At 40.6% G+C, this 13,707-nt stretch overlaps 1 protein-coding gene across 1 annotated transcript in view; it reads right to left on the reverse strand.

The window, feature by feature from the left end:
• The window catches only part of LOC308074200 (CUB and sushi domain-containing protein 1-like), a gene marked incomplete at its 3' end in the record, with an annotated part of 656,606 nt that overhangs the window by 57,879 nt on the left and 585,020 nt on the right, over positions 1-13,707 (reverse strand). Inside the window, exons 48-52 of the mRNA XM_080413541.1 lie at positions 12,351-12,464; positions 7,806-7,922; positions 7,491-7,562; positions 5,778-5,924; positions 761-949 (exon numbers count right to left, since the gene is read on the reverse strand). Coding sequence (XP_080269667.1) covers positions 761-949; positions 5,778-5,924; positions 7,491-7,562; positions 7,806-7,922; positions 12,351-12,464 — 639 coding nt within the window. The remainder of the gene's footprint in view (positions 1-760; positions 950-5,777; positions 5,925-7,490; positions 7,563-7,805; positions 7,923-12,350; positions 12,465-13,707) is intronic.

Raw genomic sequence — 13,707 nt, forward strand, 5'->3', positions numbered from 1 at the left:
CCTCTACTAAAGCCTGATTTATACTTTGGGGCAGAGGTGTTGATGAGTGAAAATTGCCAATCCACAAGCTCAGTTGCAGATGTGACGTGCTGGGAGCTTGTAGATCGACAAGTTTCGCCACGCGACACAGTTGTACAATGGAGCATAATTTAGGCTTAACAAAACATTTACAGCATTACAAATGTTAACGTTTTGCTAGGTTTTTGGTATCCCTAATACTATGAAAAATAACATCAATTTAAAATTCAACTTCAGGTAGAGTGGGTGAAATTATACACGTTTTGTTAAGATTTCTTCAATAGTTCTTCAAAATTTATCAGAAAGTGATAATCACAACAATTTGTCTCCTCATTGAATTATATTGCATGGTGAAACAGATTTCAAAGTCTCTTTAGCACATTCTGACAATATATAACATCACAAAACCCAGTAGGCTAGGGCATAAAAAAAAACATAAATGTCAACTTTATGTTGATATTACAATTAGAATTAGGAAGAAGACCCAGACTGGATTCACAGATCCGGATCTTCAACAACTGCCCTTATATGGTGTTTATGGGGCGTTACCTATGGGCGTTGCCTAATTTAAAATCAAGTGGAATTCATCATTCAGCACGACTGGGTAAGAACAGATTAGGATGTTAAGAACGGGTTCATAAATCTGGGATAGGCTTTTCTTATTTTTTCTCAGTTAAGACAGTTAAGAGAAAATTTAAGAGAAATTTAAGAGAACATTGCTGCATGAGATTTGTGTTTCTACCTTGACATAACGGTGCTGGTATATCCCACTGGTACAACCCATTGGGGTGGAGCCTGCAGGTGGCATTGCTAGGGCCCACTAGACGGTAACCATGGTTACAGGAGAACTGTAACCTGCTTCCAGGACGGAGCATAGTCCGGTTGACGACGTCCCCATTGACTGGTGGATCATTAATGCTGCAATAGACAGCTAGACAGAGACGAAGACAAAGACACAGGAAACAAGGATGAATTAAGAGCAGTGGTTTCCAACCTATGGGCCGGGGCCCACTGGTGGGCCGCGAGGGTATTGCAAGTGGGTCCCCAAATAATTAGTCAAGATTTTATTCATGACATTAATATAGAAATGTTTTCATTGTGATCTCGATAAGTAATAACTTAAAGTACACTATGTTGCTTCCACTGATCCAAGCCAGAACACAATCGATCGATTGATCATTAAAAACATGCTCTGAAAATGCACTCGGCCCACCCATCGGACCACTTAAAGCTTTCACGACTTTGTGAACGTGGGCACTGATGCAGAAAAGGTTTGTGGGAAGCACTGAATTAGAGAGATGGACATTGTTAATGTGTGTTCATTTGTTTTCGTGGCAGAAATGAATTGGCCAAATTCACAACGGATGATTAGTTCCTTATCTGCTAGTGAGGGGGGAAAAAAAGTTGGGTTAAGAAACTTCATCAGTCAGGTGCAGCCAAGCCTTTGTTAGTAATGTGCTCCTCAGTTGGGCAGCAGCACAGTGCAAATACTGTCAACGTTAGAAGCAGAGCTGCTGGAGCATGAAGAACACTCCAGAAGTTTGATTACTCTCACTTTCTTTGATTGCTCTGACTTTCTGCCATTTCGTCATCTACTCGCCATTTGCTGCCCTGCATTAATTTGAATACTGACCAGGGATGAATGCAGAATGTCAAACATAATGGGGCTGTAGGTAGGAGCTCTGACAGCAAAACCAGCTGAGTTTGGTCCATGTTTCATATGCTGTTACTTTACCAATGAGGTCACTTGCAGTCAATTCAGCGCACAGCGGAACTTGATTGGTCAGCTGCCCTATAACCCCTAGGGCAGTGGTTCACAACCTGGGGGTCGCGACCCCCAGAGGGGTCGCCAAATAATTTGGAGGGGTCGCCAGATGCTTTTCTCAATGTGCTACACAAAATTTGAATAAAAAAACAGCTGCTTTGGAGCTGTCAGTTCAGCACCAGTCAAAGATTGCTGGTTGGCTGCTGCTCAGTTCAGCACCATGGACAGAGTCACTACATGTGACATACTGGGAGCTGTCCTTTCAGCACCATGGACAGAGTCACTACATGTGACATACTGGGAGCTGTCCTTTCAGCACCATGGGACAGAGTCACTGCATCTAACATATACAGGGAGCTGTATATGTTGAGACCATTACTGCGTCAAAAGTAATCAACAAACTATACAATATAAATTGTTAAGCATTGGCCAAATTGTCAAATTTGACCTAAGTCGAGGTGTTATGAGCTTGTACTGTAGATCGGCTATTTTCAAAATATTCATCCATGGAACAGAGTCAAACAAAATGTAATGCCTCAACTCCTACAATTCCAAGTGCTTGTCAGGGTGGTGGGGGGGGGGTCCAGTTAAAATATGATCATTTTGGGGGGTCTCTGGCTGAAAAGTTTGAGAACCCTAGGGCAGCGGATCTCAACCTTTTCTATGTCAAGGCTCACCTGTTCATCAACACAACCTTACTTTAATAATTAAAGCGCTTATTTTAAATTAAAACACTGGTGCCTGGTTTGTAAATGCCACAGTCAACACACTGGGCTTTTGGTTCAGTAACATAACCTCCCCAACTTTCAGATACATTTTGTCTTTTTCATGAGGAACAGCACCATTGTTTTTTTCTTTCCTTTTTTTTGTTGTTGCTTGAGATACCTCTCCATATTCAGCCAATACACACACCCCTGTGGTGAAAACAGAACCTTCATTTCAAATGACATGATTACTCCATAGGTAGACCTAACTGTTATTACATTTCCTATATTATATTATAACTGATTTCAACTTATGTTAATCGTTTTTTTTTTGCCACCATTTTGCCCATTAAGGAACACTACCTTCTCCCAAATAATGTGGACCAACAGAGGGTGCTCGAGGATCCACCGTGCTTGAGAATCCCTGCTCTAGGGAACATCTTCTGGGTTCTATAATCACTCCCCTCACCCAAATACCCTCTTAATCTCAACTGATCAAACACTTCATCTACTGATGTCATGCATGCTTGATCTATTAGCATACATGTATAGACAAACATACATATCATTTGTATATCATTTGTTGATTGATATTCACCAATAACCATAGTGAAACAGTTTGTCATTTGGAAGAAAATACAGTATGCGCTGCACTATATGCGATGCATTTAGGTACACAAAGTAAATAGAGGTATCATTAAAACTAATCTTACATCAGGTTTCATCAGGTGTCTCACAGGTTTGCAAATAACCTTTTTAGTGGACTGGACAAAATCATGTTCTCAACTTTGGCCAAGTCTCACAACATTTAATCAGTACAATCGACCCAACAACGATTTGCTCTTGCTGCAAAGCCCAGAGGCTCAGGGGGAGGGTGAATTAAAGGTACATTTTCCTGCATGCTCCTTCTAAGTTACATTATTGCCGATCCACATAATACGCATCACATACAAGCTCACAGCAATTTGCATCATGACTTGTTGTGAGCTTGTAATGTGCTTGTAAACAAATGTAGCCCCAAATAGCAACGCCAGTGTTAAGGTGGTTAAAATAATAAACTACTGTATAATGTGTGAGAGACTTGTGTGGCAGCATACCAATACATTTACCTACAGTGTATACCTGGAAGGCGCTAATATCTAATATTGCAGAACAACTTGGGAGCAATTTAGAAGAGTAATGAGAATCTGCTACTGATGCAACAAAGCCCTCCTTGCCTTTGGAAAGGTCAACAAATAATTAATCACGTCATGATTAACAATAACAATGGCTCTCCAGTCCAAAGTCACTTCACATGAATGATGTGAGAGACAATGCAACCATAAAGGTCCCAAACCTAGCTATGGGCACTATAAGATAAGTGGACAGACAGACAGACAGACAGACAGACAGACAGACAGACAGACAGACAGACAGACAGACAGACAGACAGACAGACCCAGCCTAGACCCCAATACAGATCCACAGACGATGCCATAGCTATAACTATACTGCCCTCTCCCACCTGGAGAAGAGGACTGTGAGAATACTAAACATTGCGATGAGTCACGTTTTAAGCTTGTAGATCTGCAATTTTCACCATTTAGTCTTTATTTGAAGAAAATCGCCTATAGTCTAATACCATACCCAAGATGGGGATCCCAGGTTGAAAGTAATTAAGTCTGCCTGTGTTTTTTTTTAAACATTTCACAAATGAAAAGCATTAATAAGAGCTTGCGACTAAATAATATCTATTGTACATTGGATCCACTGGAACACAGGTTATGTTTTATTTTTTTTCATTTCCTGAAAAGTAATATAAGTGGACATACAAGGTTTCTACCCGACAGTGACCATATACTAAACAGTAAACACTAAATATGAGCTTAGATGAACAAATGACCTTAAAGGAAGGAATGTGTTCTAATGGATTCAGCATGGTAGTACACTGGGGTCACTACTGAATGAAGCCTGTAGTGTAGGATACCATAACTATACCCAATTATACCAGTATTGTGTATGTCCTATTTCAGATTATGCTTCAGATTGTGCTCCTGGTCTATGGGTTTTTCATGAAATGTTGTCACACAATTCAATATAGAGCAGGGGTTTTTCAGGCCAAGGACCCCTTAGCTGAGAGAGAGATGACGCAGGGACCCCCACTACATGTTTTCAGACATTTAACGACTTAAACCCTCAATACATTGTAAACTTGACCTTTGGTCTGCTCTTTTTTCCCTGTACACCAAAGCGGAGAGGTTCCGCTGAAAAATAGCCGTGAGCTTGAGATCTGCTATTTTCGGCTAATGTTCACCGTGGAATAGGGATGCGAGGGTTCAAGTGGTTAATGTAAAAATAAATAAATAAAGTCCCTATCTCACAAAGATTTGGCAGTCCCGATGGAATATCGGTGAGGACCTCTTAGGGGTCCCGGACCCCTTTATAAAGAGCGATATGATAATTTCTGGGAGTTCAGGACAGTTTTTGCTATTAGTGGAGATACAGTATCAGATCATCTACATATCAGACATAAAGTGGGAGATGCTGTAATGTTGGAAGCATGCCTAGACATAGACTCACTAAAAGGATATTTAATTATGTCATTTCTAATGGTTATCCCCTGGGTCGACAAATTAAAACCTTTTATTTTTTAATGAACCAGTCATCATTCATATTGAAAAATGTACTGCGACGGGACGCGGGATAACCACACGTTTGCAACTACTTTATTATTTCTATTAGTTATAGAAACAGGTATTTACATTTAAAAAAAATATTATACAACTTGGAAGAAAACAATACACAGTTTCCTTTATATGATGAAATAATAATAATATATTATTACAATTAATAATATCATTATTTGTAAAATATCAAAATATCACCTATTTAGTTAGATGATCATGACAGACTTTAATCATGTTTTAGGAAAGGTATTTTTGTTTTGACATTGTACGGCATAAGGATAAAATACACAATGTTTGGTTTGAATGAAACAGAGTTAGTAAAACAGTGTTAATTTTTGTGTTTAATATATTGTACACCTTGGCAATGATATTATGTAGTGTCCCGTTATTCCCCGTGGGCTGGACACCTATAGTACATAACACTAAAATCGATCAATTGATCGATCAATTGATCGATCAAAATCAATCAATCAATCAATCAATCAATCAATCAATCAATCAATCAATCAATCAATCAGTGAATCCAGATTGTAGTGCAATGAATACAACATTGCTGTAGATATTGTAAACAGGCAGAAATAGCAGATAGATGGATGGATGGATGGATGGATCATGGATGTTTACCTGTATATCGGATCTTGAATCCTCTCTTGTTGGTTGCATGGTCAGTGGACCAGCGCAGATACAACTCGTTGGTTTTAGATGTGAAGTTTAGTTGAGATGAATGGTTACCACTCAGTGCCACCAACAGGGGGCTCTGTCCTGAAGAACCTGGAGGAGCAGACCAATAATTATTATGAGATAAGGACGTGTGTGTGTGTGTATGTGTGCGTGCGTGCGTGCGTGCGTGCGAAATATGTAATGTTTTTCATTTAAGAGAAGTAAACATTTAATATGAACTTAAATAACATACTGTGCTATATAAATAGATGACAGCTGACTTCTGCCACAGCTGAGGAATGTTTATTCAGACTAACTTTGATCTATAGCAATAGCACCTGAAGTTTCCTGTTCTCGCGATCTCCTGCGGTCCTGATCTCAGACTTGACTTGAGTCAGACCGGGTTTCCGTTGCTGATGTGTACATGTAAGTCGAGGCTCCTTTACTCGAGTAAAATCTCTCATACTTTGAAGTCTGAATTCTTGTCTTGCCTCATTGTGTAGACCTATGTTTTTGAGTACCCAATACAGATTCTTGAATTAACATTAGCAGGGTGACAAAAGTTAGTGAATGATATTCCAAATCTAATCCTTTATTCTTACTCGATATGTACAAATACATATTGATATGTATAACTAATATACAGCCACTGTGGGGAGGCAGGGTGACTCAGTGGTGGTTAGCACTGTTGCCTCTATGCATGTGAACTCAACTGGGGCCTCTATGTGTGGAGTTAGCCTGTTCTCCCAGTGTGCACAAGGGTTTCCTCCCACACCAACAGCAATACTGTCTTCCTCAGGCAGCACTGCACATTGCTGCCTGAGAAAGAGTTTGATACACAAGCTATGTGTCAAACCTTGTGTGTTAAACCACCTACACTAGTCTAGACATAGTAAACTGGAACTGAGTTGGCTCTTTTGCTTGGACCGCTTTTTTCCCAAAACACCAAATCTCTTTGCCAAAAATAGGCGATCTACAAGCTCACAACGCGGCGCAACGCGCAATTATTATGTTTTCCCCCAAAATATGGATGTCGGTGCTCAAGTGGTTAAAGCCTACAACCGTGATTTTCAAAGTGGGGGCCACGGCCAATCTGGCCATTATTGTCAAAAGTAGAAAATAGCAGATTCAAGATCGAGTTGTGACACAATTAATTAAGGCATTTCACCATAGAAGGGAGCATCCGCTATGTCTGTTTGGTCTTCCTTGGCATGGAAAGGTTTGACAACCACACAGACTAGATGCTGTAAAAGGTGTGTGTTTGCATAATACAATTACAACTTTGGATTTTGGCCTTTTTTTGGAACCCCATTATCTTCTCCACTGTTGTGTGTAGGAGCATACTCCTGCCAGTGCCCCTGACCAGCTGGAGCTAGTCCCTGCATAAATGCTGTCCAATGGCTTCCCACTGCTCAAATTAGTTAGGACGGATTAAATGTAGTTAAGATGGGTTAACTGCAGAGCCCACATTTCCCCATGGGATCAATTACGGTAAGTATCTTACCTTGCCATGGAGGTACGTGTGAGTCTGTGCCTTTGTGATTACACGTGTGCGTGTGCGTGCGTGTGCGTGTGCATGTGTGTGAGTGTGTGTATGTGTGTGTGTGCGCGTGTGCGTGTGTGTACTGTACTGTATGTGAGAATGCAGTAGGTGTTTGTGTAGATGTGGAGGAATACCATCAAAAATCTCCAGTTCATCAAACTGTTTCTCGCTGTGAAACATCTCAACATAGATGCTGATTGTATAACCTAGAAAAGAACACATTTTGGAGTCACAGGATTTCACGATATGCAATTACAAATAAGTAGAACAAAAGTTAACATAATATACCCACTTTACACACACACACACACACACACACACACACACACACACACACACACACACACACACACACACACACACACACACACACACACACACACACACACACGCACACACGCACGCACGCACGCACGCACGCACGCACGCACACACACCCACACACTTACTAGGTAAAATACGCAAGAGCCAGGAGCATGTCTGACTGTTGGGATAGTTGCTGGGATACCCTGGACTCAGTATCACTCCTGATGATGAAGTCCGCTCCTCATTGGCTGGGCACTGGGCTGGACAGATAAGGGAGACAAAAGCCAGTCAGATTGATCACAACACCACGTCTCTACTTGTTTGCCGCTTCCATCCTTTCTGCTTCCTTTGTTCATCCATGTCTGCCTACATTAGTTATTGTCCTTGGGATTTTTATCAAAGCAAATTCAACACACAAACTCACACAATACAAGCTGTAGCTAATTTAATTAATTAAATACACCATGTGGGACAACTGAACCATGTTCTCATTCGTATGATCACTGCATATAGGCAGCGCAGGAATTAAACGTTTCTAAAACTATTGTGTGGGCGCCAACAACGTGGAGCAGTGGAGGGACTGCCTTCATGCTATACTGACTGCGACTATGTCCAACATCCTGGATGGATATACCGATGCTGTGACTTCAGGATAGAGGTGTATCAATATATACCCCCAGCTCCACCCTCTCGTCCAAACGACAGGCTGCAGAGATCCATGATGGCTCTACAAGAGGCTATAGCTGGCTCACATTTGGAGTCATACATCACGGAAACGGACATTTCATTGACCAGTGGTTCCCAGACGTTTTCAGCTGAGATCCAAAAGATAAATGTGTCATTTCCCCAGGACCCAAATCCCATTATGAATTAACCACTTACCGGCAAGCACATTGTAATAGTGAAAACAGCGGATCTACAAGCTGACAACGAGCTTGTAGATCTGCTATTTTCACAATTTCTTTTTTTTTGTCTACATTTTTATCCCACGATTTTGTAACCCATAGTTTTTCACCCAGTGCCAATTGCCTATGTAATCCTGGGCACTACTCTCCCTCTGCCAGCCTAGGGAGAGCCCAAGCTGAAGCTTATGCCTCCTTCGATGCATGAGGAGCAAGCAGGCCGCTTCTTATCACCCGACAGGGGGGAGTTTCCCCGCTTGGACGTAGCGCGTGGAAGGAACACGTTATTCCAACCAGTTCCTTTCCCCTCCATCAGGTGCCCTGGCTGACCAGGGGGAGGCAGTATAGAGACCAGGATTACTGCATGTTTTTGTGAGGGTACCTAGCCTCGGAGACACAGGGAGAACATGCAAACTCCACACAGAGAGGCCCTTTCGCCACACAGAGAGGCCCTTTTCACAATTTCTTAAGTTTTTGTCAATTTACGGATTTCTTTTTTCTTACATTCTTTTGAAAAATAACTTTTTTATCTCTGGGAAAAAAACTGTTCCCATAAGGATCCCGAGATCCACATGATTTGATTTATTTTATATCTAGCCTCCTGCCACAGCAGCGCAAACACCTACACATCTCCCTCCATTGAGCTGACCCCCCCCCCCCCCACCCCACCCCATTAAAACAACAACAACCACCCACGTATTCCCAACACCCTGGAGAGAGATGTTAACAGACTGATCAGGAGATATAATCCCCTTAGAGACAGAAATCTACAGTATGCTGCTGTGAAGACACGGATCAGCGTATGTGCATCTTTGCATTACAATGCAGAAAAGGAGTCTGTAGTCCCCCTGTGCATTAAAGAAGCGATGACTGTTAGAGCAGGGAAGGATATGCTCTACCTACTTATACAGTAGTTTCATCCTTTATCCCTGTCTATATACTGTATATATTTTCTGAGAACTTAAAGTGTAAATATTTATAATATTTATCTGTTCACTACAATTCCATACCTCAAGTCAAAATGTGCAACAACAAAAAAAAGTACTTAAAATACAAAAATAAAGAACTGTGATTCTGACCCTATATTCCTTAGCCTGGAAACCAGACAAATCTGCCATTGCAAAAAAAAAGCCCTTTGCAGATTTGGTCTTGCACCGCTCAGTTGTGATTAGATTTCACTCCCTCCGAAGTAGTGAGGGACCAATCAGGGCCCAGTATGCAAATATGGGGCGGGTTTATCACCGGAGGCATTTTTTTTAATTCGCCCCTTGGAAATGCAGCTTTTTTCGTTACGGTGTGGGGACTCTATTTTCTCTTGAAAAATGGGCATCCACATGGATCTTTTTCATTAATATCAATGGCTAACTCAAAGAGTCCCCTCATTTCAGAAAACGGCAGCACTGAGAGAGCTTTTAGACCGTATAATGGAGTGAAACTAAATTTCAGGCTGAGTGTCAGGCTAGTAGAAACCTGTTTACTTCCAAAACCGTTACTGTTACCGTAACCGTTCCATTGGTTCTTAAAAAAGAACCAATGGAACCAATATAATAGTTATTTTAAGCTCTACTTTTTAATGGTTAAATATGTACATGTATTAAAACCTACAGACAGATTTAACCACTTTCAACCTCCACTTTCAACCTAAAGTCCTTATTTGGGTACGTCATTATAGGTAAAGATTTTGACAATGTGTTGCGGTGATGTAGCTTGTCGACAGCTATTTTCTCTACTTTTTGCATTGTCAAAGTACAAAATTACAAACTAATTTAAGGGGGGAAAAAAAGAAATATGGAGATACAAGGTTTCTGCCTGACAGCGACGATATGTTCCACCAGGTGTTTCTTTTAGAGTAGGCTACTTTGTTACCTGCAATGATTTTGTCCTAGTTACCAAAACCCTTCGTCACCTTATAAGCTGCCATTTATTAAGGCCTTGCAGGGTAGATAGACACCTGAGCCATTCTCTCTTTGTGACGACTGCTTACATAATGAGACGACACACAAAGGGAGCTAAGATCTAAGACCATCTTGTCTGGGACGTGCACTTATAATGTGTGTTCTCCAGAGACCTCTCTTTTTAGACTATCGGCTCCATTTTCTCCTGGTTCACAATGGAAAAGATAGGCTGTTTTCCTCATCTCTGACAGTGGTGAGCTTAAAAGAAAAATTGTTCAAGCACACAGTAGCACAACACAACACAACACTCCACATTTTCTCAGAAACATCAGGAGCCACAACTAACACTTCTAAACCACTTAAACCCCATATACCTGACCGGGGTCTACTTGGTCCCCTCCTTTTGTACCTCTACACCAAATCTCTACCAAAATAGCCGGTACAAGCTCACAACAAGTTGCATTGCAGTCCATTGTGAGCCTGTAGATTGTCTATTTTCGATGAATGTTTGCCTATTTTTAACGACTAACCCATACTTCAACTCTGCACAAAGGGAGCCGAGCTAAGTTGTCTGGGACGGCACTAATAATGTGTGTCCCCCAGAGACCTCTCTTTAGTCTGTGGGCTCCATTTTCTCCTGGTTTACAATGGAAAAGATAGGCTGTTGCTCATCTGTGACAGTGGTGAAATTCAACGTCTTTAAGGCTCAAAAGGGCAAAAAAGAAAAGGAAAAAAACACAGCAGCACAACAAAACACTTCAAACTGATTTCCAATAGTCTCAGAAACACCAGGAGCCACAAATAGCACTTCTTAAGACAGCTATTTAGTGGTGCAAGTTAAAAGGTACTATTTTAATACATGTAGGTGTCATTCAGTCTAGCAAGAACCACAGCTTCTTCTCAGGGTGAGAATCTTAAGCCCTTGAGCCCTGTGCCTGCCAGCATGACAAACGGCTGTGCTACTGATCCTCCAGATTGAAAAGCATCTCTGGCATTAGATGAAGAAATGATGAAGAATAATACATCAAGTCCAACAGAGTGTCTAGCCAAATGTTTCAACTTCAGCACACAAGACTAACACACTTGGATTTTTCAGTGACAAATTGCCCATTTCAGTGATTTACTGTTGTCTTTAAATATGCATTTTTGTTTTTATTTCTTCTTTTATTCAACGAGAACAAGAAAATAAAAATGTAAAATGCAAGAACAAAACAATATATTTCACTTATTTAAAACATGAAAGATAGATCATCCATCTCGTTTATTATAGAAATAATATTTTATGGTAGTCATTACTAGACTAATGGCATTTCACTCTGCAAGAACATTCACAAACGCCTCTTTGTGACTTTGTGACTTTGAACCTCTAATATTAGCTGTCCTTGTCACTACCAGCCAGGTAGTGTCACTACCTGGCTGGTAATGACACTGTCACTACCAGTGTCCAAGCTTTGGACATAACTCTTAATATAGATTATTACAAACAAGGACGGTTATGTCCTGAAAAATGTGATCTTGGATGAAAAAATTGGGTGTACTTTGCTGTGTTTAAACAATAGATATGAACTTAGAAGTAGGATTTTTTTGTTGTTTGTTTCAAAACAAAATTAGCATGAGACAGTGACTTTTGGTTGACAAGAGGTTCGCCCCAGAATAGGTGCACTAGGGTTCATGTTGTTATATTATAAATAAAGAGCCAAAGTGCCTGCCTGTTTCTGGTGGGTCCATCCTGTTTTAACAAGGTTGGATTCTAGTGTAGAATATTCAAAACAAAGCTTAGGGACCCACTATCAATAAACATGGTAAACTTCTCTAACACTTCAGGGAACCATGTGGAAGGAGGGAAATCTGTGGATTGATACACGACGATGGTGTGACAGCTTGACCTTACCTTGACAACTTGGAGGTGGGGCTTCAAAAAGCAAATGGGAGTTGAGTTTACAGGTGAGCTCTGCCTTTCCAACGAGGGTATACCCAGGGAAACAGCGATACTTCACAACATCACCTGGCAGACAGAAAAGTGTGATAAAAATAGCATTTTAGTTAACTGAAATGTAATTTTATTTTACTAAACTTGGAAAAGAACATGGAATTATTGTCAGTAGTTGACCATATTGATGCAATGTGACAAGAGTAAAAGCTAACTAATTTTAAAGGAGATTTACATCAAAAGATTACCCCTATTATAATGGTGTGGACATCTAATACTTCCACCAAGTTATTTAGTTGTGATATGTGTTGGAAAACTGGCAGAAAAAGACTGCATAAAAATTAAGGAAAACTCCTTAGACAAACTTAAGAAAATATACTTTCTTTATTTTATATAATGCTTATAGTGTGCTTGGTGCTCATAGTGAACACCGAGCACACTATGAGCATTATATAAAATAAAGAAAGTATATTTTCTTAAGTCTGTCTACAGAGTTTTCCTTAATTTTTATGCAGTGAGCGAGTCTATTTCTGACAGTTTTCCTTTATGTTTTTGAGACCACCGCACCTGCAGTCAACATTGACCAAAGGACAAAGAAGGGCGCAACAGTTTTCCCTTTTCTGTTGTGATGTGCTACCATGCTTCCACTAGACTGCACCCAAGGATTCTTTCTCCATCCTAAGGCCATGTTCAGACTGGCAGCTGAAATCCAATATTTTACCTACAGTATCCAGAGTGGAATCAGATGGGTTTTTTATCAAGTCTGAACAGCCCAAAAACCCACATGGAAACAGGTTTTTGCTCATCAGATTTGAACCACATTCATTGGTTTCACGATTTGAATCTGATTATTAAAATTGTGTCTCAGTCTCGACACTCAGACACTGAAGCCTGATTTAAATAACGTTGTACGACGGTGACGGTCAAAGACGCTCACTGAAAATAGCCGATCTACAAGGTTGTAGCTCTGCTATTTTTGGCAAGTGACACTGTCATACGCCTTTCATTATGTCGTAACCGCAGCAACCAATGCAGATAGGTTGACTATGTCTGAACACTCAAATCTGATCTGACCACTTGTGGACAGTCAGCTCTAAAGATCAGATTTGATAAACAAATCAGATTTGACTGGATATTCTTACAGTCGCACACAGCATACTAAAGAGTGCTGGAAACCTGTTGCCTGCCAATGAGGTGTCATGGCTGTGTAACACACTGGCTGGAAGGAATGGAGTCTTTCTAAACATAATAACTCTCCCTCCAGAGTCTTCATCATGTTAAATCCTTGTTTTTCAAAATGTATTGAGTGACAATGGGT

Source organism: Gymnoscopelus braueri (genome assembly GCF_963280865.1).
Source record: "Gymnoscopelus braueri genome assembly, chromosome: 1".
Classification (NCBI taxonomy): Eukaryota; Metazoa; Chordata; class Actinopteri; order Myctophiformes; family Myctophidae; genus Gymnoscopelus; species Gymnoscopelus braueri.